Source organism: Amphibalanus amphitrite, unplaced genomic scaffold, assembly GCF_019059575.1.
Source record: "Amphibalanus amphitrite isolate SeventyFive unplaced genomic scaffold, NRLGWU_Aamphi_draft 000056F_arrow, whole genome shotgun sequence".
NCBI classification, from domain to species: Eukaryota; Metazoa; Arthropoda; class Thecostraca; order Balanomorpha; family Balanidae; genus Amphibalanus; species Amphibalanus amphitrite.
The window spans coordinates 271,727-297,660 of NW_024881552.1; the positions used below are offsets into that span (position 1 = coordinate 271,727).

At 49.8% G+C, this 25,934-nt stretch overlaps 1 protein-coding gene across 4 annotated transcripts; it reads left to right on the plus strand.

Moving 5' to 3' along the window:
- The first annotated feature begins 350 nt into the window (after positions 1 to 350).
- Positions 351 to 23,878, plus strand: LOC122378212 (5'-3' exoribonuclease 2 homolog). Of its 4 annotated transcripts, none has more exons than XM_043359023.1 (21): positions 351 to 372; positions 1,835 to 1,978; positions 2,285 to 2,412; positions 2,806 to 2,917; positions 3,179 to 3,352; positions 3,623 to 3,785; positions 4,121 to 4,279; positions 4,697 to 4,860; positions 5,218 to 5,367; positions 5,722 to 5,919; positions 6,251 to 6,370; positions 6,782 to 6,879; positions 7,301 to 7,409; positions 7,730 to 7,924; positions 8,219 to 8,467; positions 8,726 to 8,865; positions 9,183 to 9,251; positions 9,493 to 9,621; positions 15,603 to 15,730; positions 22,503 to 22,597; positions 22,899 to 23,878. In XM_043359023.1, exons 2-21 carry the CDS (start codon positions 1,904 to 1,906, stop codon positions 23,343 to 23,345), a joined length of 3,102 nt encoding a protein of 1,033 aa, XP_043214958.1. In that variant the 5' UTR covers positions 351 to 372; positions 1,835 to 1,903; the 3' UTR covers positions 23,346 to 23,878. The 4 variants fall into 4 exon arrangements, with proteins under 4 accessions (XP_043214958.1, XP_043214959.1, XP_043214962.1 ...); XM_043359024.1 differs by having other exon boundaries at positions 362 to 449; XM_043359027.1 differs by having other exon boundaries at positions 362 to 385.
- Positions 23,879 to 25,934: the final 2,056 nt, after the last annotated feature.

A 25,934-nucleotide genomic window follows, 5' to 3' on the forward strand; every position in this document is an offset into this window, starting at 1 on the left:
GCCGGCAACGTTCAACATTTCACGGTCGACGGGCGATATATTAGTTTCCAGCGAACATCTTATTCGACAGCAAGGGTCCAACCCTGGCTAGACCTAGTGCAGTCATTCAACAAGGTAGATAAACAATACTTGTGTCTAACCTGACCACTGTACTTTTGCGACACTTCCAAAGCTGTTGTGTGGAAAAGCGCTGGATAAATGAATGCTATTTGTGAAGGTTAGAAGCTCGAGTTTTGGCCAAGATTACTCAAAGTCGACGGCAGTATCAAAACTTTTGTCAGGTATAGGGGGAAATCTGAATCTGGTAGCAATCATTGCGACAAAAAATGCGTGGTTGTGCGCCATTTGCTTTCCATGCTCTGTGTATTTTGCGTAAATTAAACCGGTTATTGTTGGACGCAAGAGCCAAGCTGCTACGCGCCCTAACCCAGAACAACAACAACAAACCGGTTATTGGGGTCAATTAAAATAGTTATTTCTGGTTTGGTATTGAAAGTATGATGCAAGGCCATATGTATGATGAGAAATTGTGCATGATGTCAAACAATTGTTATATCATCGGTTGTTCGATGTCCAGAAATAGGTATTTTGATTTAAGATAGCAACTCAAACTAAGGGCTTGAACTAACTCAGTTTGAAAGATCAAGATAGGTTCAGATTGTGAATATTTTGGCTTTCACATGTAATATTGGTGCTGCTGAAAAATGAGTTAAATTGGCAAAAGCCACTATGTTGAAAATGTGACGACATGTTAGAATTAATGGTTTAAGGTTAATGCTATGATCAGCTAGCTTTTTGATTTTTCCTTCTCTTACTGAAGTTACAAAGTGTGGGAATTGAGTAGGCCAGAGGCCTTTAGGTTTTAGAAACCTTTTTTGTCAAGTTCTTCTTACATCTGACTATTCATCTGCATGAGGGATGCTGTATTCTTACCTCGTGTGCGAGGTGTGCCCAGTGCATGTCAAGCCAGTTTTAATTGGTTTAAAGTTTTGGAGGCCGTAGCTGCTAGTGCCAGGCTATTTCAATTGATAATAACGCAGATGGAGAAGGCGTTAAACCAGCTTCTGGAGATTGCTTGTGTTATGAATGCAAACTGGCTGGTCTCCACTGGTGTCCTCTTGGCTGCCTTTTTGAAGAAGCGGTGAGGATCCATATCAAGTCATAGAAAAATTTGAATTGGAAAATCAAAATGGATTTTATAAATGAAATATTCTGCCTGTGCCTATAATATTCTGTGAAGTGCTGTAATCATGAGAATGAAATGAAGAAAACAAAACCTGATTTTGCACACAGCTTATGTTTCCTGATTTAGCATTATTGTAGATGAATATGGTAAATACTTTGTTTGTGTTCCCTTAGTCCTATTTTTTCCTTGGTCCTATTTACAAGGTGGAATACATTGCATTTCTGGTCACCACCTCACACCTTTGGTCAGCTTATTGGTTTGCTTCTTTTCTGTCTTTGAATCGCTATCTCAGGACAGGTGTACTGCCAGAGGTATGTGATCATGATCCCTGGAGGATCAGAATGTAGACCATAATTATATGTCTTGTAGAGATCATTAGTTAAGAAAAATGTTAGACAGCAGAAGACTGGATGTTTTAAAGGTCTTATGAGAATTATTGGCCACTGCTCCATTTCTAAACCATTTATGTGAACTGGTATGTAGTTAAAAGCAAAATGCAAAAGCCTTCATACATAAGTGTTCCCGTATTGGTATGATTTTTGACTGTTATGTATGGTAGTAAAAAGAAAAGAAAAAGAAAAGGTAGCATAAGAAAGAAAGAAAAAAGATGTGTATGTTCAGTCAGTTGACCAACATGTTTACTTTCAGGAATACTACTCTACCTAATTATATCATTAATAGGAGTATTTTGTCTTAGTACCTTGTCAGTCTCCCATCATGGGAGTACCAGCATTCTTCAGATGGCTGTCCAGAAAATATGCATCAGTCATTGTTGACTGTGTGCAAGAAAAGGTAAGAATATTGGGCTCATCTACATCTTCTGCAGGTATTTTGCATTTTGTGATCATGGGTAGTACTGGTACTGCTTGCAGTCTGCCTGTAAAAGGTAACACCTTTTCTTCAAATAGGGAAGCAAGTAATTGGCATTGTGAATGTAGACTCATTTTGCCTGAAGACCATGTTAGGTACATCTTGGCTTGCATTTTCCTTGAACCCAGTTATATTTTTCAAACAGCTACCTATTGCCCTGTGATGAGAGCCCTCTAGATTAATTTTTTGTGCCATGCTTAACAAGCTCTGTCTTACAATCATTTCCAGCCAGGTGAGGTTGATGGTGTCAAAATCCCAGTGGACATCAGCCAGCCGAACCCCAATGGGGTCGAGTTTGACAACCTCTACCTGGACATGAACGGAATCATCCACCCCTGCACCCACCCTGAAGACAAGTAAGTGCAGTCGAGGCCAAGAGGTGACTGTTGAGGAGTCTGTTTCGCGCATATGTATTTTAGTGACTTCTGGCTATGAGTTGGGTTGAAACTGGCTTTTCACTGTTCCACCTTACTAACATGTGCCTATTCATTTAGCTTACTGTTTTGTCTAACAACAAAGCAGGGAGTTCTGTTACACAGTATGAATATTCATGTGTACCTCATAAAGAGGTTTCATGGCATCACTTTCCATAGGCTGCTAAATGTATTGTACCAGTCAGAGCCTTTAATTTACCCAGTTTATTCCCAGAGCTACCTTCAGATCATTACATACATAACCTTCACCCAGCCCCCCACCTCGAGTGTGAACATCACCTCCATTACAATCCCCCTCCCTGTACCGTCCGGCAGACCGGCGCCCAAGAACGAGGACGAGATGATGGTCGCCATCTTCGAGGCCATCGACAAGATGATGTCGATCGTGCGGCCGCGCAAACTGCTCTACATGGCTATCGACGGCACGGTGCGTGACGAACGCGCAGTTCGAAAGTCGGGAGTGGGATTTCGGGAGTAGTTTGACAAAGGCGGAGCTCTAAGTCGAGTACTGGATGTGTGTGATGTGCAGGGACTCATCTGGCCTTTTTCATGTTGCATAGCCTGTGCATTAGCTTTTCTTAAATTAGTTGCTTGCGAATCGACATGCGTTCTGGTGCTAAATCGCACTTCACCTCTTCTTCCCTCCACCGTACTAGCTGACCTCCCCCCTTCCCTTCCCTCGGCCCAGGCTCCTCGCGCCAAGATGAACCAGCAGCGCTCGCGCCGTTTCCGCGCCAGTAAGGAGACGGCCGAGAAGCTGGAGGAAATGGCGCGAATCAAGGCCGAGCTGCGCAGCAAAGGCGTCGAGCTGCCGCCCGACAAGCCCAAGGGCGAACACTTTGACAGCAACTGCATCACACCGGTGAGTGTCGGCGGACGGACGGCGATGGGGAGCAGTTCAGTCTGACAAGTGAAGTTGTTTTATTTGCCGACTTTTATTCAGGAAAAATGGTGGTAAGAATTACCAACCGATAAACGCAGCCTGAATTAGTGTTTATATGCTGAATCGATGAACGATATGAATGAAATCGACATCTATGAATAAAGCATGCTGGTTTAAGTGGTCACATGTGAGCTGGACGGTGTAAGAACTAAGATGACATGCGTTCTGACCTGACCCGCTCTCCCCCAGGGCACGCCGTTCATGGACCGGCTGAGCAAGTGTCTGTGTTTCTACGTGCACGAGCGTCTGAACCACGACGCCGGCTGGAAGGACCTGAAGGTGATCCTGTCGGACGCCAACGTGCCCGGAGAGGGAGAGCACAAGATCATGGACTACATCCGCCGGCAGCGGGGTCAGTTTAAGCGAGTGATAGTCACTGTCAGTGCCTTGGGATAATGGGACGTATGCTGCTTAGTGGGGAAGCTATACAATCTACATATTTTTTGTATTTTTGTATTTTGAATGCCTTGATGTACGATTACGAGCTGGCGGCACTCACATGTGACTCTTGACTGACGTGACATGCTGAAGAAGCAATGGCATGACCTATTCATGACGTCCGCTCAGCTAGCCATAAATTAACCAGCGGCCCTCAACGCCCCAACTAGCCGGTAGCCCTCAGGCCATAAGTTACCCATCAAGGCCCACCTGACCCCGACTGGCCTCTGCACCCCTCCCCCATTACAGCGAGTCCGTCGCACGACCCGAACACGCAGCACGTGCTGTGCGGCGCCGACGCCGATCTCATCATGCTGGGTCTGGCCACACACGAGCCCAACTTCACCATCATTAGGGAGGAGTTCAAACCGAACCAGCCGAGACCGTGCGAGATCTGCGGACAAATCGGTCAGTCGGCGGGCTGTCGTGCTGATGGGAGGCCTGGGAGGTGGAATGGGTGGGGAAAGGGCGTGGTTTACAATAGTCTGCGTGAGTTATTGTTCTGAGATTTTGTTCGTAAAGCAACCTATCATAATATAAGTGATTCATGTTGAAATGAATGTATTCCTAAATGTTTTGTGGTATCAGACAGTGTAAGGAAGAGGTTTATGATTTCATGTGTGACAGTTCATGTCAGAGGAGCCAGGGAGGATGGCGAGGGATTCGGTAAAATGATTCCCGTCTTGCTGACTGCTTTTAATGCTGGTTCAACATGGATTCTAATTGCTATCCGACTAAGGTCTGGAAAGTCTGGTGCCTTGGTGTCTGTTCCAATGACTATTCACAAGCCGAACTTCACCTGACGCCGCGCTCGTCCTCTGCCAGGCCACGAGATGAAGGAGTGCGTGGGTAATGTGCGCGAGAAGCAGGGCGAGCACGACGAGAAGCCTCTACCGGTGGTGGCCGAGACCCAGTACATCTTCGTGCGGCTCAACGTGCTCAGAGAGTACCTGGAGCGCGAGCTGGAGATGCCCAACCTGCCCTTCCAGGTCGGTCCGCCGGTGGCCCGCTGAAACAGTGATGTTGAAAATGAGATTGCTGGCTGTGGGATGGTTGTTTCAATCAAATTGGCCGCCATGATTCTTGATGTAATGTTACCTATGTAACGTTTTGTAAGAATCCTGATCAGTTTCTTTTTTGTCATGGCCACATAATATGCAGGCGTGCTTATTTTGACTAGTATCGCTTTGTGATTACTGTACACTTCAGTACTTCAGCTATTTCGTTTTTTTTCCGTTTCTGGCAAAACAACCTTTTTCATGTCGGCTTTATTCGTTCATTGAATAATCGGCTGCTGTCGATCCTTGAGTTTCTGACTCGCCGCCGTCTCGTTTCCGCTCTTTCAGTACGACTTTGAGCGGGCGATCGACGACTGGGTGTTTATGTGTTTTTTCGTCGGTAACGACTTTCTGCCGCACCTTCCGTCGTTGGAGATCCGCGAGGGGGCCATCGACCGGCTGGTCAACCTCTACAAACAGACCGTCTACAAGACCGGGGTCAGTGTCTGCTTGCTCGGGCTGATGGAGCTGCGGCTAGGGTGAAGCGTCTGGGAAGTGGTGGTTGTTTGTTTTGAAGCGGAAGCTGCTGACAGGTCAAAGTTTTGTATAATCACAGTTCATGTTGGAGGTGCAACAGTACATTCTTTTCTTTTCTTTTTGGCAATGACACGCCTACCAGCCACCCCCACCCCTTGCTCTTTTACAGGGTTTTTGACCCTGTTTGTTTTGTTTTTGAACCTTCAGGGAGTGACACTCCCCCCCCCTCCCCTTCCCAATTTTGCAGGGCTTTCTGACGAACAGCGGCCGGGTGAACCTGCAGCGAGTAACCCCCTCCCCACACATACTTTGCAGGGCTTTCTCACAAACAGCGGCCGGGTGAACCTGCAGCGAGTGCAGCTCATCATGCAGGACCTTGGACAGATGGAGGACGAGATCTTTAAGTCCCGTCAGCGCCGGGAGCTCTCGTTCCGCGCCCGAAACAAGGCGCAGCGCCGCCAGAAGCGCGAGGCAGATGCGAGAAAACACCTCGGAGGGCAGTTCGCTCCGCAGGTGCGGCCGGTGGACTGTGGAATAAGGAAGGGCTGGGCTTAGGTGGGGTCGGTTTTCAGGCCTGGTGTTTCATTCAGAGCAAAGAAAAGTGCGAATGAGCTTAAGCTTACGTTTTGCTGAAATGTCCGTCTTTTTAGCTCAGTGGTCGATAGTTGGTGGACTCCTGAGGTGATAAAAGAAATGATACCGTTTGACGCTCATTGGTGTGTCTCGCGTTCTTGATTGGTATGTCCCGTGTTGTTTTTTAGTCCTGACCTCTGATCGGCCCTCGCCTCTGACCCCTGACCTCTGGCTGGCCCTCTCCTCTGAACCCGTGACCTCCGTTCACCAGGCGGTCGGCGGCGCGGTAAAGCCCGTGGAGAACGCCCGAAAGGAGTCGTACCAGATCCGGATGGAGCAGATCGCCGCCAAGTCCGACTTCAAGGCCGAGAATAACCGTATCATCGACAGCGTGAGTTGGCGATAGGATGCTTCGATGAGCTCACAGAGGTTTACACTAGTGATGCTGGGTCACAATCAGCTGCTGTGGGCAGTAATGTAAATGACTTGTGAAATGACTTGTGAAATTGTCTGCTCAGCGGCTACGCTGCTTTGTCTTAGCCGTCCCATGACAATGTTGGCAGTATGTATACCAAGCTTACGGTCTTACCGTCATTCTTCCCAGTCAATGCGGATGGCTGTTGTTTATCACTATTTTGCGTTTGTCATGTGTGTCGAGCTGATCCGTCGCTGACCGGTGTGTGGTGCTGTCTTGGCGTCATTCAGTCGGCCTCTGCCGTTCAGAAGCGTCTCGAATGGTCTGTCTGCTGTCTCTCAGAGGTCAGAGGTGCCTACTGTCTAACACTTTGAGTGTTTGTTTCAGTCTGCGTCAGCCGGCCAGAAGCGGCCCCGTGACGACTCGGATAGTGAGGAAGAGACGCCCGACGAGGTCCGACTGTGGGAGGACGGCTTCAAGGACAGGTACGGCACAGTTATGGCAGTAGTGTGAGTGGGAGGACTATGGGATGATTGTGGGAGGACGGATTCAAGGACAGGTGTGTTACCACCGTGACAGGAGTAATCACGGAGCCAACGTTAAAGTGGAGGGACGTCGTAAGCTGAGTTCGATTATTGATTCAGCATAGCAGTAAAGCGTGACTGAACCTCTGTGGGGCTACTCAGAGGACGCATGTTTATGTGAAGACCAGGCCGACTATACTTTCGAGCTGTTTGACGGTTATCTAAAATATTCTGCTCTTTTACCCAGTCAGTGAATGTCATTTGCAGCCTTTTTTTTTGTCTTTTTAACTCAGCCATTGAGTTGAGCAACCTTCTTTTGAGCGTCAATGACTGGGCCATCCAGATCATGTCATAATTGAGCTACACTGCACCATCCTCTCAGGTACTACGAGTCCAAGTTTGACGTGATGAAGGACAATATCGAGTTCCGGCACAAGCTGGCCCGAGAGTACGTGCTCGGGCTGTGCTGGGTGCTCCGCTACTACTATCAGGTAAGACGGGCCAGTATGACATTGTGGCTCATGAGGAAATTACTGTGTGGTCTGTTGGTTGTGTAATATCTTCCTGACTGTGGAATGTGGTGCGTTGATGGTAGTTATGGCGAAAGTTAAACTGTCTGATAATGGAGGTTCTCTAGAAACCCGGCCGCCTGTGGTATACCTAGTCATTGAATGAGTTGTGCCTGCCTTGAAATACTATGCCTCACTTGACTTGCAAACTATAGTCTGTAAACTTTTCATGAAACTTAGAACTGTTGTGTTTCTTCGTATCTGCCTTCCCGTTTTCTAACTCGCACCATCTCTCCCCTCAGGGCTGTGCGTCATGGAAGTGGTACTTTCCCTACCACTACGCCCCGTTCGCCTCCGACTTTGTCAATATCGGCGACATGAAGCCGCAGTTTACGCTGGCCGCGCCGTTCAAGCCGCTCGAACAGCTAATGAGCGTGTTCCCGGCTGCCAGTCGGTCACACGTGCCCGAGCCCTGGGGAGAGCTCATGATGGACCCGGTAGGTGGCGGTAGGGGAGCTGGCTGGCTGGCGAGAGGCGTGGTAATTTTGGAAATCGCAGAGCAATGTCAGGCTGCGATAACGAACACATGGGAGCCCTTAGACGTGTAGGTTAAACTTAATTACTATTAGTACTCACTCTTTCAAGCACCTCACTAAGTTACTCAACTCACTCACTCACTCACTCACACACACACACTATCAGCCTAATTTTGCAGTCAACGTATCAACTACCTGTGGAGTGCTTCAACATCAGCCATCTACAACTCCCCCTTTTTCTCTCTTTCCACACAGCACTCACCCATCATCGACTTCTACCCGGTGGACTTCAAGATCGACCTGAACGGGAAGAAGTTCGCGTGGCAGGGCGTGGCGCTGCTGCCGTTCGTGTCGGAGGTCCGGCTGAAGGCGGCGCTGAAGTCTGTCTATCACATGTTGACCGAGGACGAAAAGAGGAGGAACGTGCGCGGCGACGACCGGTTGTTCATCGGCAGTCGACATCCGGGCTACGCCGTGATGCAGGAGATGTACAAGTCCAACGTGGTGAGAGGGGATTGAGGGAGAGGAGGATGGGAGCAGGACGATCACTTGTTTTGATGTTGTATGGATAAGATGTGCTTTTGTTAGGCTGTTGTGTCGAAAAATGGATGGTGTATGAATTATCTTAGAGTTGGGTACGTTTCTCGATTTTTTTTTTTTTTGTCTGCAAATGTCGCATAGCTGGCTCTTGAGCCGTTGCCAGCTTTTCCCTGGGATCAGACGCGACCTGGCCTCAGTCCTGTCCCGTCGTTCGTTCCTCAGGAGACGGTCGAGGCCAACCCGGAGCTGTTTGGTAAGATGAGCGGTACACTGATGCCCGCCGAGGACCTCATAGACCAGGGATCCGATGTCATATCGCCCATACCGCTCTGCAAGAGCTTCCACAACAACCAGGTGGCCACGTGAGTGGATATACGGTGGTGGACGGGGAACGGGTATGAGGGCGGAGGGGTATTTCAGGGTGACGTATTATCTCAACGTCTTGGTTGAAATTCAACTTGCCAGATGAGTAACTGTTTATGTAACCTGGGCATGGCAATCGATGAAATACGGTTATGTCTTTTAATCCTGTTCTGTGCAGTACATTTTAGGCTCTTCTGTCTGTCATATTGGCTATTGAAAACGGGCTGTTTGGAAGCTTAAGCAAAAGCGGCTGCCACAAACGTCAATCCTTCAAGTTCGATGTAACCTGACTGTCATGTTTGCTCCCTGGTTACAGATGCCGGTACAAGGACCCCCAGTTCCCGGAGGGCTTCGTCTTTCCGGCCAAGAAGCTGCCCGGTGCCATGTGAGTATAGGATACTTCATCGCTTATCTTTTACAGCTAAGTAATGAGCGCCCGCAAGATGGGATCGGCTTCATTTCCCTGCCAAAAGCGTGCCGAATGCCGCCGGTGACTTTTCTGGATTTAATTTTCTTCTTTTCTGCGTGGCTTTCCAGCTGATCCGACGCGTCTTCGTCATCCGGCCTGTGACCTACTACCTGATTACCTGACATGTGACCTGACATGTGGCCCCTCCCTCCGTCAGATCTCCGCCTCGTGTGCTGAAGCCGCAGGACCTGGACGCCGCGGCCAAGCAGCGCTGGCGGCCCCAGATCGGTATGGCCCGCTCCAACACTGTGGCATCGCTGGGCGCCGCCGGTCACCGCATGGTCGGGTAAGACCGGGGACGGGACGCGGGAAGGTGGGAGGGGGAGGACACTGGATGGTCGGGTAAGACCGGGGACGGGACGCGGGAAGGTGGGAGGGGGAGGACACTGGATGGTCGGGTAAGACCGGGTGGGACGCGGGAAAGTGGGAGGGTGAGGACACTGGATGGTCGGGTAAGACCGGGTGGGACGCGGGAAGGTGGGAGGGGGGAGGACACTGAATGGGTTCAGGGGGATAATGGATGCTGCCGGGAAATGAGTAGTACCTATTTGGGAAGAGGCTTGTTAGGAAATTAAAAAAAAAAGAATATTTGGAAGCTCGGAGGATTGGTAGTTTGTGACCAGAAGCAGCGAGGCAGCACATTTGCAAGATTCTGGTGGTGGAGACAGGACTTTGTTCGACAGTATTTTGGCTGCCAGGAATCTGTCAATCTTGTGAAATGAACACTGACTTCGATAGTGAGAAAAGTACCCACGCCAGATCCCGTAAATGCCTATAATCCGCTTACGCCATCAACTAGAACTTCCCCTTCGTCCGCTAGATGTCGGCGTTTTCCCCTAAAGCTGGCCCAGTGAGTCAGCCCAGCGACCCGTCACCGCTTTCGAGTTCCTTTGTGGTCACGAATCGCACCATCATCATACACCGGGTGGTATATTAATTGCTGAATGTTTGTGGTTTTAGTATAGCACTACCTTCATCTGCGCGCTTTCGCGCAGTGCCAGATTTCAAGATCTACCGGCAGTAAGTTGCCGCATCAGTCAGGAATAGCATCATGTTAATCCAGACACCCCTGTCACCTTCCGACCGGCATGACCGTCCCGCTGGACGGACTGTCAGGTGGTGGCCTGTCACGCCGTACTGTCAGATGACCTGTCAGGCTGGACTGTCAGGTAGTCTACCTCTGCTGTGGCCGTCCCTGCCCTGTCACCTCCGTCTGTGCTTACTCAGGCCACCACGGGGTTGGGATTTCCACCCACCGTCTGCCGCTCACACCAGCGGCAGCCGCCGGAGACCAGATATGTGTGCTGCTCAATATGAGGTCCCGGCTGTGTATCCGCGAGTCACGCCAGGTCCAGCGCTGCGTCCTGAGCCGTCCTGGCCCCGGTGTTTGCCTCGACACCGCCGGTGCCACCGGTGGAACTTTGAGTGGTTTGCCCACCGAGCAATGCCAGCCGAGTTATCCGCGTCATTGTCAACGAGTGGCACTCGCAGTAAATGTGCGGCTGTGCTGGTTGTATAGGAGCATGACTGGGCACTCTGTGGCACAGCAATTATCTATTCAGCCGATTCGACGGCCGTTTACTAAGACAGTTATATCTGGCTGGACGGGCGCGGCTCGGGCGGTGCTGCTGCCTGGTGCAGAGGCGAGCTGCTGCTGCCGACCGCGCCGGTGTAAGCGTTTTTGGCGCAGCTGAGTGCGTTGAAGAGAGTTTCTTAAATCGATCGTGGCCGGATTGATGACCACGAGGGTTGATACTTGTTCGGGTTGGATGACGATCGCCGACTTGCGAGCGTCTGGTGTGTCGAATGATTCAACGCTGAATAGCCGTTGGCATTTTTTACCATCATGCATTTGTGTTGATTCATTTCAACGTTGAATTCATTTACGTTATGCATGAGTTACGAGGTATGAACCTTGCTGGTAAAACATACTCGTATCTTCTGCCCTCTGATCGCATTTCGTTCTTCCTTCCACCCTCCACCCAAACACTGTACAAATTCTCTCGCTCCCGAGTGTGCGGTTTTGCCCACCATTCCTGCAGTGTCAGCTGGTCCCACTGCAAACCCCCCACTCTGAGGAGCGGGGACGGGGCTGGGGAGAGGGGAGGGGTGCCGGAGAGAGCTCTCAGCGACACCTCGCCGCGCGGTGACGGCGCGCCCGACTGTTGGGCACACAGCCGCCGGCCGGGCGAGGCTCTGGTCGACATACAGCCGCCGGCCGGCCGCTGTCCGCCGTGGGTCGTCATCTGAATCAACACGGCTGACACGGGGCGGGAGGCGCGCCCGGTGTCCGGGCGACCTGGCTCGGTCCGGCGAGTCGGGCTGGCCTGGCTCGGCCTGGCCCGGCGAGTCAGCCCGGACAAATACATACAGACACTGCTGTGGGCTGGCCTGAGAATCGATGGGTCAGCCACTGGCCGATAACGCCTGATTTTGAATCGATTCATGAGCTATTTATTAGGCCATTTATGAGATGTTAGCTGCCTTTTAGCATGATTGAGAATCCAATCATATGTTACATCACGTTTCCTTCTTGACGATTTTTTGCTTGGACGCGGGATCGGTCAACAAATTAGCATGCACCGTCATCATGAGCTTGTGATTAGCGTGGTGGCATGTCCTCAAGGATTATCCAGTCCTCTTCGATGCCAATTACCAGGAAGTATGGGGCATCTTGATCTTGATCTTGCCCGATCAGGCGTTGGTAAAGGGTGTACCAGGACTCTCAGGCGCATGGCGATATGGTACTCGACGCTGGTGTGCTAACGATCGCCATAGATCCCGCTCACCAAGCCGATAGACACGGGATTAGTGGAACGATTTGCGATGGCGACCATGCCCGGCTGAAGTGACATAACATGGACAATGCCTCACAATGGACATGATCAGTAGAGAATGGAGATCGAAGTAGAACATCTGGGTTTTTGGTGATACTTGAGTTCGAAATGGCCTTAGTAGTCATGGCCAAAAGCCCGATGAACAAAATCATATCGCTGAGTAAATATTAATATTTTTATAAGCTGTGGTTGGCATCTGCAGCTCTTGGGTAGCTAAATGAGCTGATTTTTTATCACTAATCAGTTGGTGACATACCAGGGAAATAAGCTAAAAGTAGAGCGCTCTATTTATTGCTCCTGCCCCATGTTGAAGAGATACCCCTAAAAGCGTGATCTTTTATCGGCCCTTACGCAGCAAGGCAGTAATTCTCAGACCGGTGGATGGTATCAATAGAAAGAGAATGCGTCAAAGATTAACATGAATTAATTAAAATAACATTAAAATGTTAATTAAGCGTGGAAATTAGTCCCAAACATAAGCTAATTATTGCTCCTACCTCGGCGACGGCGCTCCCCGCAGTCAGCGGAGAAGCTAAAATAAAAGCCACCATCCTCCTCCCTAAGTCAATTTTAGAGCGGCCGAGTGGGCCGATGCGGGGCCACCAGACGGAGGTGAGACGTGGCTAGCAATTCCGAACTGCCATAGAAATCAATCGTACAATATGGGATGATTACTCTGAAGCTGGAGTGAAAGCATGAGTAGATTGCAAGAAACGAAATGCATAGATTGGTTGAATTATGTACAATAGGCACAGCTCAGATGAAGCCATTTCTTTGATGTTGACATTTGACATAACCCTTCCTTTCCTCACCTACGACCTAAGTACGTTGGCAGTTACCGGCATAGTTTTTTTAGCACGAGTGTAATTCGCCATCGGACCGCAATGCATGTTGCTAGGCTGCTGCAATTACAACGAACATACGAATACTGCCTTCATTTGTAGACGTTTGTTTTTTAGGCGGTCTTTGACGTACAAGGGGGCATACCTGTCGACAACTTGAGTTTCTCCGAATTTCAAAAACTCCCAGAATTCCAATTCCTTATGCACTGTTGTAGGTACAGCTATGTTCACAAGTGTTCGTTTCCTCCTGCTCTAAAAAGGATGATATTTGTCGATTTCGTGCGTCGCTGATAGAAGGGTGCGTTTAATAATTAGGCCCAACGCTTTCTGCATCCGCGAGTACCTTGAAAAGGGAACAACAGTTTCCATTTATTACACTATGGGACAAGTGACAAAATGACCACTGCAACACGCATGAAACGGAGCTCATATTCCTAAAAATGTCTACAATCACTTCTTTTCTGACACTATTAGCAAATACTATCTCAAGTTAGGTGGTTGACAGACAGTCAATGGAGATCTGGGGAGACTGAGTGATGCCAATTCACCACTTAACTGATAATGAGGGCCGAGGGAAGAGAAACATGCAACATGCACAACTGACAACCTGACAAGTGACAAAACACTACCACTATTGCGCAGTGCACAACAAATTACAGCAGCCAGCCCAAAAATGCTTTTGGTGGCTAATTGCAAAACAAGTCACTAATAAATGTCTTAGTTGCAGCTGAACACTGCACAATGATCACACTGTTCACACATTGAGTGAGATGCCACAGGTGGTTTGAATCACACTTTGGTACAACTGCAAATCTGAAGTGTTGTCATGAGGTTCATGCCTCCATGATCACAGCACTTTGGTTGTGGTTGGCATAACACTTGTAGTCTGCAGAGTTCCACATGAACTGCAGACACCTCATCTGGTGGTCTTCATGTTGCTCAACTTCTTCAGGAGGCAAATGTCGACCACCCAGCGGAAGCATGGTCCTGCAGAAAAGAAAGGTAATGCATAAGGTACAAACATTATCTGCTGAAACAGCCCCTTCTGTTTGCTGTTATTAAACTTTTAACATAACATAACAACATGTATTCCATGTATATTACATTTGTTGAAGTAAAATACTGCCGGCTATTTCAAAACCAGAAAATGAAATTATATTGTTGCATAATTCACATGCTCAGCTATCAGTATCAAATAATAAATTAATTTAAAATTTGGCATATTCTATATAACACATTCATAGAATATTCTACTTCACGTCACAAGGACTCACAATCTTTCTGTTGGGTGTTTGATTGACGCATTAACTAGGTTTGTCTTAGGTTTTATTATTGCAAAAAATTCATATTGCATTATTGTATCAAAATACTGCCAGCAATAACAAAACAAGAACATGAAATGTCAATGAGCAAGCCGCCTTTCCTAAAAATGGATTACTTTTAAAAGAATTTTAGTTTCTTTTAAGGAAAAGGAAAAATGATTATCAGGTAATTATCAAAACCACTCAACCAGCAAGTGGCTGGGTGGTTTCACAGCAAACATCAAGCCAAAACATATGCTTACATTTATCTAACAATTGAGCCATTTGACTACACAAGGATATGTGAGCAAAATAAGAATCCAATTATCCAATGTTGACTTCCTTGCAAAGTTTATGCCTTATTTTATGAAAATGTGTCACTAGAATATGATACTTATCATCGAATATTATTTAATTTACGATTTATTTCGATCGGAACGCACATGGGGTCCCGCGCCATTTTCGTCGACGATGAATATGATCGTGTTTCATGAAGAGATAAGGGGTTTCAATGGTCTTTCAAAGCAATAATTTGATGCAAAAATTTGTAGGAAATAATATAAAGCTGGTTCAAATGGCCATCAACCATTTAAAACACCGAAAATACTCACAACTCCGTCCCGACGACCACGCAGCACCGCGCACGCCACACTACTGGCACGACTGGCACAATGCCAAAACTGCTGTCACAGCAGAAATGTTTTTTTTTCTCGATTGCAATTGTGGAATTATTTATTAAACAGAAGATAATCTTTCCGAAAAACCGACTGATTTCATATACAGATGCATGGAAAATAAAAAAATCCCGGTAAGTTTATTTGTATTGTTTTGTCGATTTTGACATGCTCCTAGTTTGCAGCCATATTTCGATATGTTCTACAGGGAGTTCAGAATTATTTCAGGACCAATCTTTTCCTCATTCATTTTTCCGTCGATCATGAAATTTTTAGAGCGGAACAATTAGTTTCCAGGCGGTCCGAGCGGTTTTCGTGAGAAGGGTGCAAAAATCGGCGTCATTTTTAGAGCCTCGACACCAGCTCAACACAGGACCCTATGGGAGACGGTGAAGTAGCGGGAGCAATAAATAGAGCGCTCTAATTTTAGCTTATTTCCCTGGTGTGTCACCGACTGTAATACCACTGGTCGCGCAGTGACGGCAGCGTGTGGTACTGTGACCTGACCTGACCTGACCTGATCTGACCTGACCTGTCCCCAGATTCCTTCACCACCGGTCGCGCAGTGACGGCAGCGTGTTCTGACCTGACCTGACCTGACCTCGTCCGCCAGGTTCCACCACCACCGGTCGCGCAGTGACGGCAGCGCCGGCTACAACAGCGTACCGCCGCTGATGCCGGGCGGGCCACCCAGTCTGATGGGACAGGGCCCGCCCGGAAACTGGCAGGGCGTCTACAACGGTGAGTTCAGCTCGGGAGAACGGGGTGGGTCCCATGACTGTTAGAACTGACTCGTAAATGGCTCGTGACTCATAAGCGACAGTCGGGTTTCATACTTTCTGTAGACCTTCAACCTGAGAGATGTCCAAATTCTTACCGAAGCAGATACCGATGAGATATGTGAAGCAAATAATTGTTTTGACACAATCGTGACACTGATTTGGCTGCTGCGTGTTGGGCGAGTGCTCCACGACTCGTGGGGCGCCCAAATCCAAATTCATCATCATCATCATCATCATCGTTTAGCAGAACATTGGGTGTCATTCAGCTGTAGTGTTTCTCGCACGCTAGAACTCAAGTGTTGTCCGCTCGCGTCTCCCCCGCAGTGCGTTTGTGAGATGGAGAGATAACTCCGCACCGGTGACAGGTTGAAGCACCGGCCTGTTTTCGGTTTGGTTCGGTCTGCTTTTCGATGGGTTATTTCGCCTCTCCCCCTGACCACCCTCTCCAGTCCATCGACTACTCCCGGTGGCATAGCTGTCTGTATTCGCGTCCCACCCCGCCCGGCGTGTTGTTTTCCATGCAGCGCTCCTCTCTAACCACCAATTGGCTGCCGGTGTTGCCTCTGAGGACCTCCCGGGCCGGGTGCAGGCCGCCGCTCGGCACCCCTCTGTCCCATGTTTGGTTCGAGTAGGCGCCCCGCCCCCGCCCCCGTCCCCGCCCCCGCCTGGCATCGTCACCGCAGCGTGCAGTCGCCGCGACGGCCGAGTGTTTTGTTGTCGCATTTCACGCGCCATTGTTCGACGAGTGTCTTCTGCGGAGAGCTGCGAGCCGCAGCTACCTGACGCTCTGTCGTTCCGGCGGCCAACTTTCGCTCACGCCGCCGCGTCCCGCTGTTTGCTGCCGACCAGTGACGTCACGGAGAGGAGTGTGACGTCACTGGGAGGACGGCCGACCGGCAGGGCGGGGCTGGTGTGAGGTGTGAACGCTCAGAGGCGACTAAACATGTTTATGTGGAGAAACACTCGGCCACCGGGTAATGAGGCTCTGAGGAGGTCTCGAGACGACGTGGAGGGTCATTGGAGAGCAGCTGTTTGCTGGACTCGGCCGAAGGATGGATGAACTGACGTACGCAGTGGTGGGAGCGACCGGAGTCTGCTCCCGTGAGAGGTGTGTTCGCAGCGCGACATAGACCGGGGAGCGAGGCACAACATGGCTGAGAGGACCGAGGAGCCGCCCCTGGGTGAAACTGGAATGACATGGTTCGTTCTGGCCTGATGCTGCATATCTCGGCTTTGATATTGGGACAGGTTGTGAATTGAGAATTATCCTGGTATAGTTCTCTGACTGAAGTTATTTTGTATTAGTCTCCGAAGTTATTTTCAGTTGAGCGTCAGTTGATATTGCAGTAAGTGAATTTATATAGCAGTGATTTCGGTCTCATATACAAGCACGTAGGGGATTATAGTTGGTTCTGGCTCTCAGTAACGTGACTAAAAACCGTGCCTTAGCACAGCCTTTGGTCCACTTGACGCAGCTTGTTTTGAAATATTTGAGCCATTTTGCCAAATATGTATTGTTGAATTGCCCTTCAAACCGTGTTCAAGCGTACTGAGTTTCCAATGCCGTTTCTTTAAAGTTCATCGAAAGTTTCTTGCCGGCGGTTTTAGATATTAAGTCCGCCGACTCCTGAGACTCGGAGTCACTATCCCACGGCTCAATCAGAGCTCTTTGGGTGTCTTCTCAGCAGCAGGTCTGACGTTAAGATGGCCACTTTGCGGAGTTAATTCTCACGTCTGGCTTGGTATTTGCCATCGATGGACCAGCTTCAACTGGTCGGAATCAATAATGCTGAATTGATGCTGGACTGCTGCAGCAATAATACAGCTTTCAGGTAGACATTAGGAACTTGGCGAGTCAGTTGAGCCTGCACAATAGTTTGGCTTATCGTTTTCACAGCTTCATCGCACATGCTCTCCTAAAATGCAACGGTTTATTTGAGTATCGGGGATCGGATCAAAAAATGTCCAATTGAAAATCGTGTTTTTTTTTGGGGGGGAGCCTGTTGCAAATCTTTTGTCACTTACCTATTTAACCCAGGTTCGTCACTGGCCAGCCGAAGGTGCCGGTTCTTAGTTCAGGCCGTATCTGGCATTCCTATCCGAACTTAGGGCCACAACACACCAGCTCGCCGGCAATTTTGAGACCACGGCCGGCGAAATCATCCGTGTGTGCGCCGGTGGCGGCCCGGCCGAATGGTGACATGAATATTATTTGCTGGCCGCGACAGCTGAATTCAGGTCTGTTATATTTTCGAGAGGCCCTCCAGCGCAATCGCTCCGCGTGTCGATAAGGGCGAGCGGCCGGCGGCGCGGCGTGCCAATATGGGCCGTGTGCGCGGCGCCTGGAGTGGCTTCAAGAGGCAGGGTGGCGCTGCCGGGGAGGAAGGGTCATTGGGCGGTAGCGCACAGCGGTAGATTGGACGCCGTCGACGCTATTGGAGGCGGGGAGACGGACGGCGGTGGCAGCCGAGGTGGAAGTGGTGGCGGCGGCGGCGATATTCCTAGCAATTTATAATTTCGTTGGTGCGTAGACGCTAACATCGGGTCCATTTTCCGGTCATGAGTCTCGTCCAATGCATTGAAGAGTTGTGGAGGGACGTTTGAGCTAGTTCACTGATGCTGCGCTATGCCGTGTCATATTTTAATGTTACCCAGTGCTTTTTATTTCACAGCTCACGACCAATTTGTGATGTGGGCACACGTTTTTTAACTACTCTGTATCGCAATATTGCGAGGCAAGTTGATAAGTCCGGTAAATGTCGATCGCTACCAGCACCATTTTTGTCGTTACATCCTGTTCATTACTCTCCGGTCATTTCACGCCTGTCATAGGCCGCCGGTCCAGCCGGTATTAAACACTCGCGCGGGTGCTCGCCGCTCGGCACACCGCCTCATTGGCCTCCAGCCGAGATCCGGTGTTCCACCACCACGCTGCCTCATTTCCACCAGTACCTACTGGCCATCGGTAGCTCATCGGGGCGTATCGCGGATTCCCCGTGGCACCGCCCGCCTGTCGCACGCCGCACAGCTCCCTGTCGGCCTTCGTTCGTCGCTGCCCGTCGTCCGACGTCCGTCGACCGGCGCCTGTTGCTCGTTTAATTGTCGCTGTCGACTCAGGTGTAATATTGCGCCACTTTGGCCTCCGCTGCGCCACTTTGGCCTCCGCTCTGTTCTGTCCTGTCCGCCCGACCGTGCGGAGGTGATCGCAGTTCGTCCGGTGACGATACCTCCAGCCTGGGCGTGGGAACTCGGCAAGGATCCATGCCGTGGAATGGGAGAAGTATTATCCTATCTGGTTTGGAAAGGTTGAATCGGGACCTCCAACAACGATGTGGAATAGCTGAAAGCGAAGCTCAAAGCTCGAGCTAAGTTCATGACATCAAATTCACTGGCATGTTTAGGTATGTATTAAGTCCTTGATGTGTCCTGTTTCGGTGTTCTCTTGCCGAATTAAAATCGTTCGTTGGATGGTTGGACATATGCGTCGAATGTTAAAAACTTCAACAGGTTGTAATAAATGGCTACAAGGAAAAATAATCCCCTCCAACGGATGGCCCCTGACGTCACTGCCGATCTGGTGCCGGCGTGTCGGGACGCCGCTAATAACTGCCAATATCGGACCTAAGCTGGTTAGCCGTCACGGACGCGCCGCTTATGAGTTTGTGCGGCCGCGCGGACGCAACGATGACGCTCCGGGCTGGGGACTAGGAGACCGGTGTCGGGTCCTGGTTCCCTTCCCCGGCTCTCTCTCTCTCTCTCTCTCTCTCTCTCTCTCTCTCTCTCTCTCTCTCTCTCTCTCTCTCTCTCTCTCTCTCTCTCTCTCTCTCTCTCTCTCTCTCTCTCTCTCTCTCTATCTCTATCTCTATCTCTATCTCTATCTCTATCTCTATCTCTATCTCTATCTCTATCTCTACCTCTACCTCTACCTCTACCTCTACCTCTACCTCTACCTCTACCTCTCTCTCTCTTTCTCTCTCTCTCTCTCTCTCCCTCTCTCTCTCTCTCCCTCTCTCTCTCTCCTCTCTCTCTCTCCTCTCTCTCTCCTCTCTCTCTCTCCTCGCTCTTGCAGTGTGTCTCGTCAAGACCTTTCTTCTTCTAACCTACATTAGAACCTCATCGGCAACATTTCCCTTCTTCGCTTTCCGTGTCCAAGACTGTCTCCTGTTGATGTGCTCACGGCCCACGGGCGACCTGTATCGGCCAGAGATCACCATTAGCGCTGGAAGTCACATAGATTTTCTGTCAAGTACTAGAAATCCATTGCTTACTCACTGAAAACAATTTAACCCGCGCCCTGATGTGGGGGGGGGCATTTTGGCCCCCCTGTGTTTTTTCTTAAATAGCGAGAAATCGGCGGCGCCAAATTTTGGGTACCTTACCGGGCATCAATTTGACACCTTCACACAAAATTTCAAGTCACAGGTCACCTCGGATCAGGAGTTATTGAGGTCAAACTGAGGTCATGTTCGAGTAAAAATGAGCAAAAAACATGACATCTTGAAACGCTGACCAATTCTACAGTTAACAAGCAATTTTAAAGTTATTTATATGGTTGTGTAGAAAATGACGGCGCTACAAAACTTCTATCTCAGATTTCCGAAATTTTGGGATTTTCACCCCCAAAAATAGTAAATTGATTTTTTTAGAAAAACTAAAAAAATTCCAATTTTTTCGAATTTCGAAAAACCGTAATATATGTGGTAGTCCCTGCGCTCTTTGATTTACATACCAAATTTTAGATAAGACGATACCTCTTTTTTGGCCAAGTTATAGCGAAAAAACTGTTAAAAATTGATGACGTCAAATTTTTGAACTCAATTTTTAGCAATTTTAGACCACCTGGCGCAAAACGGAGACCACCATTGAACTCCTCGTGACGAGCTGCATCGAATCGATAGTCGATACCCATTTTATGCAAAAATATCAACTATGAAATTTGACCTAATTTGACCTGACCTTGACCTGACCTTCACCAAAACATAATCTCAACTGACCCCAAGGGCTGCCTGTCCCACATAATCGCATTTGGCATATAAAATGGACCATAAAACATGCATCACATGATATTTTTAATTTTTGACCCTCAGTGACCTGACCTCTGTGACCTGACCTGGTATCAGTGACCTCAAATAGCAAAATGTGTGTTTGACGAACATTTCCCTATCGATGATTTTCAATGAAATGCATTTTACTCGATTTTACAACGCATTTCTTGAAATGCCTGTAAACGGTGAAATTTCGACCTTTGACCTGACCTGTGACGTCATCGGTTTGACCGAGGTCAATGAAATTGGGTCACAAGGTAGTTCCCCGTTGGCTATCCAACGCCGTTTGCCGCTTGTCGCTATGTTGCGTGGTTCTCGAGATCTTAGGGGAGGGTCAAAATGCCCCCCCCCCCCCCATCAGACCGCGTTGCTCGGCAGACCCCATCAGGGCGCGGGTTAACCCAAGGCCGGCGAGTAAACCGGTGTTTCGCGGGCACCCCTATCCGCAGCCATTTTTAACCACCCTCCCAGGAGTACATACAGTAAGGTCCCATTGCAGTGTAGTCGTGCCCAATGCCCATGCTCTCAGCGGACATGTTCGCTGACAGCGGTTATATCCGCTCAGAGCAAGTAAGACTAGACCGCAATGGGACCTAGCACTACTCCTGGGAGAGTGGTTAAAAATGGTTGCGGATAGGGGTAGCCGTGAAACATCGGTTTACTCGCCGGCCTTGGGTTAGATTTTTTCAGTGTATTCGGGACCCGCCTACATTTCGCAGCAACCCGCACTGTGTCGCAGCTTTGGCCGTGTCCGTGTGTTTTTATCCACCTCTGCTGCAGTATGCTATCGGCGCTAATGCGATCTCCTCTCTGCTCTGGACTCGGTCACAGCTGTTACGATCGTTCTATGTGAGCGCGCTAAGCCACGATCAATCACCAATCACCATGGTTACGCATGAATGACGGACACCACATAACACTGTGTTGGCTGTCCCTTCCTCTCGTCCCCGCCGTGAAGCGGTGGCATGATCGCATATTGTAAAAGTCTTCGGTCAGATCAGGCACGGCTGAGATGAGATCGTTCATGGGGGCAATGCCGGCAAACAAGTCACCATTGTAATATCCTGTGGACTAGAGGTGGCAAAAGATGAAAATTTTGGGAACCAGACTCGAACCAGACCCGGCTGGACATTTCTCGAACCAGTCGGACTCGGTTTTAGTTGGAATCTGAACCAGTTGGACCCGTTCCCCAAAAGTCAATTAATGCAAACTACTTGTAGGGATCATTAGTTGCATCATGTAAAACAGCCTATTTCCCACTGGGAATACTCATGAGCTACTGTGTGCAAAGAAACATTCTTTTCATTCACTTCATATTTTGCAATAATATGTAGTGTGCAAGATGTATAGTTTATGGTAGGACCCGGTTGAACCCGTCAGAAAAATTTCCAGGAACGTCCAGACTGGTTCTTTGGACCGGGTGCTCGGGTCCACATTTTGCCACCCCTACTGTGGACCTAACCCGTGACACGTGATAGTTTAAAAATCCGGATTGTTCCAAGCTATGAATCCAGTGTGACCTTCGTTGAATATTGATGACGATGGCCAATTTCACTGTGTATTCCCCCAGAGTGCTAGGTCGTCATTGAGGGCAGCAATCATTTCCAGACATTATGTGCTGAACCATGACATCATTTGCTGTTAATCCTTACTTTTCTCTTGATCATATATGTATCCTTGTTTCAGGAGGCGGTCGGGGCGGCGGTGGCGGCGGTGGCAGTCGTGGAGGCGGCGGAGGCGGCGGGTACCAGCGGGACGGACGGTCATCCTACTCTAGTCGGGTACGTAGCGACCAGTGCTGGACTCGAGGTCTCTGTCGGGCGCGAGTCGGCTGCGGACTTCTTTACTGTAGTAGTAATGTTGTTTACGGTAAGTTTTGTGTTTGGATCATCCGTTTGTCTAAATTTATATTGTCAGCCATTTTGCTTTGTGTACATACTGAGCCAGGAAAGCAACAAATCAGAGTCAGGATGGAATGGAATTCGCATAATTCGGTATCTTCCCTTTCCGCCCCTGCCTTCGGGTCTATCAGGACACCTCTGCCGCAGTGGCATATTTCTGACGTCAATCGTTCCCCTTCAGGACCATCGCTACAGCCCATATGGCGGCGGCGGCGGCGGTGGTGGCGGTGGCGGTGGCGGAGGCGGTGGCGGAAGAAACAGCTACGGCTCACCAGGAAGAGGAGGAGGAGGGTATGGCTCAGGAGGCGGAGGGTATGGCTCAGGGGGCGGAGGATACGGCTCTTCAGGAGGCGGCTATGGCTCACAAGGCGGAGGGTACGGCTCCCAGTCCCGGTACGGCGGCGGAGGCGGCGGAGGAGGAGGAGGGTACGGCTCACAGCAGCGCGGCGGCTACAGTACCGGCTCGGGTGGCTACAGGACCGACTCCGGCGGACAGGGCTACAACACCGGGGGAGGAGGGTACCGCTCGGGCGGCGGCAGGGGAGGCGACTCCGCGGGACGGGGTCAGGGGTACGGCGGCGGCGGACGGTATGGTCAGAGCGGGGCCAACCGCGGATACCGCACCTAATCTGACACTCCTGACCGGCCGCCGAGTCAGCAGAGACCTGTGTCGAGCGATCGGTGGAAGCAGTCCGTACCTGTATGTCACGTGCCCAGAAAAGCGACCTTTAGTCGCCACAAAGGAATTGTTATTGAAATTTGGTCGATCGTCATAATGTTACTTTAGCTCGTGCTGAATAGACTGAGCCTCTGCTGTGGTGATGAAATGAAGTGACAGCACTAGGAACTCGTCACGTGAGTCCTGTTTTGAGGTACCGGTTTTATAGGAGCGGAGTGCTCTTGTGCTCTTGTGCCCGAGGCTGCCGGGCGTTGCTACATTGTGTCACCTTCATATTGATGCATCGTCCATTGCGCTGGTAATGAACAATGTCTCATCAATAAAACGCAGTTCACATGACCCTTTCCACGCGTAAACGACAAAACAAATTCCGAATACTTTACGTGAATTCTATTGGCGCGTCGAAGGGTCACATGAACTGTTTTTGTTACTGTCATCTCGTTCGACCGTACCCAAATACACATCACATTAACGTTCCACCAGTCGAGTGTTTTACTGCTTTGGAGTGCTTCCCCTCTCCTCTCCTTCCTGAGTCTCTCTGGGACCGGAGACCGCCTCTGGGCTGCAGCGGCAGCGCCCTGCCGACATCTGCTCCCTACACCTCCTCTTCCTGATTCTCTCGGGGACCGCCTCTGGGCTGCAGCGGCAGCGCCCTGCCGACATCTGCTCCCTACACCTCGGCTCCGGCGATGTTATCTGTCCGCGGCGCAGCGGCCGCCCCGGCCACCGGGACGCCGCGCTCTCATTATTCAACGCCAAATTAGAGCTATTAGAGGCAAACAAAGCGTGGCCGGGGGTCGGCCGTCCCGTTTGATGAGCTCAGTGAACGCTCGGCTCGGCTCCGTGTGGCTGGGGGGGGGGGGGAGGGGGGCTGATCAGGATCGGGGTGAGAATCGCTCTACCGATCGTCAGTCAGGCTGGTAGAGCACGCAGTGGGCCGATTTAGAGTCGATGAAGGCGACTGGTTTGGTGGCACGAGCGAGCAATTCGTGTGCTGGTGGTGTGCTTGAATGTGGCCAACTCTGAATCTGACGTCGAGGAACGAAAAACATTGCAAGTCATTTTAAGGATCTGTGATATTTTATCCTTCGCCTGTTCCGCCTTTCCGGGAGTTAAGGTCCATCAATGAGATTCGATCAGTGTGATCTGTCAACGTCACTGCTGACAATGATATTTGCTGGCCTATGAAAATCATTTTGTTCTTCTTCTGACACGGTTAGATAAGTGCACCAATGATATATCGCTCGGTGGTTCTGTTGTGCTGTCGTGCCTCCTGTCCTCCCTCTGTGTTACTTAACCCTTAACCTTCCGCCCTCCTCCTGTTTGACATCGTCCTCTGGTCGGACCTGTCTATCCATCCGTTCTCCCGCCTTTCTACCCTTCCATCAGCAGTCTGACTGACCAGCTATCTCGGCCGCGGTACCAATTCACCCGCACGACGGGAGGCCACTCCGCCTCCCCCCCCCCCCCGTCCGCTCTTGTGAGAGCACACGAACACTCAGTCCCAGCTTCAGATACTGAACAGAAGCTGCCTCAGTCCACAACAAGAGCCGACAGAAAGGGGTAGGTATGGCAAAGCGGTCGCGCCGTTCACAGCTAATGGAGCGATACTCTCGCGTTAGAAGAAATTTGGAAAGAGGCTGGATACGGACAGCCAGCTAGGCATGTCCACTGTCCATGCTTGCGCACTGGCCGACAGAGCTGGAAAAGTAGTGAATCGTTTTCAGCGTAATGATCATGGTTTGTATTCTGTCGATAGGTCGCCAATCGAGTATATTTTGTTGTTGCCTGTCGGTTTGGCGGTACAGAGAGTCGGTCGTCGTCGGAGGACAAACTGTCATCGTCAAGCACTGACAAGAGGACTTGACACAATATGCAGTGTAGGAGCGCGCCTTTGGTCGGGCACGACTGATGATGACAGCACGGATTATGTGATATAAAACTGAAACACTTTTGATCGATGACGAAATGAGTCAGCTCAATTTTCTTCAATCTGGTCTATGAGAATCGCACGGCACTTATATCACACAAGTATTGAGTGTTTACGAACACATGCACTCAGCAGGCTGTCCTGTACGGATCTGACACTGCTTTGGTAAAGCTGACCATTCAGACGGTCCATCAAGGCATAAGGACAGTAGGGTAGCCTGGGGCAAGACGCCCCAGATAATTTATTTTGCTACATAACTTTTGTCCCACATCACCTGGAAGGCCAAAGTTGTGCTCAATGCGTTCTTTGGACATTTTACTTTAAATTCCACCCTTCAAATTCATTCACTTATGATCGGACTCCTAGCTAGGAAGTGATTTGTGAAGCAACTGCAAATGGGGCATTTTGCCCCAACCCCAGGGCAAAACGCCCCACGGCCTGGGGCAAGAAGCCCCATACTCTAGATTAAAGATTAAACAAGCTAGTTGACTTAAATCTTATATGAGAGGTCTGTTAGACCTTGGGAAGCACGGCACTGAAGTTAGCTCCTTCCATCCTATCAGGTGTTCAGCTATGACACTATTGTATGAGCAGGTTTTTCACCTGCC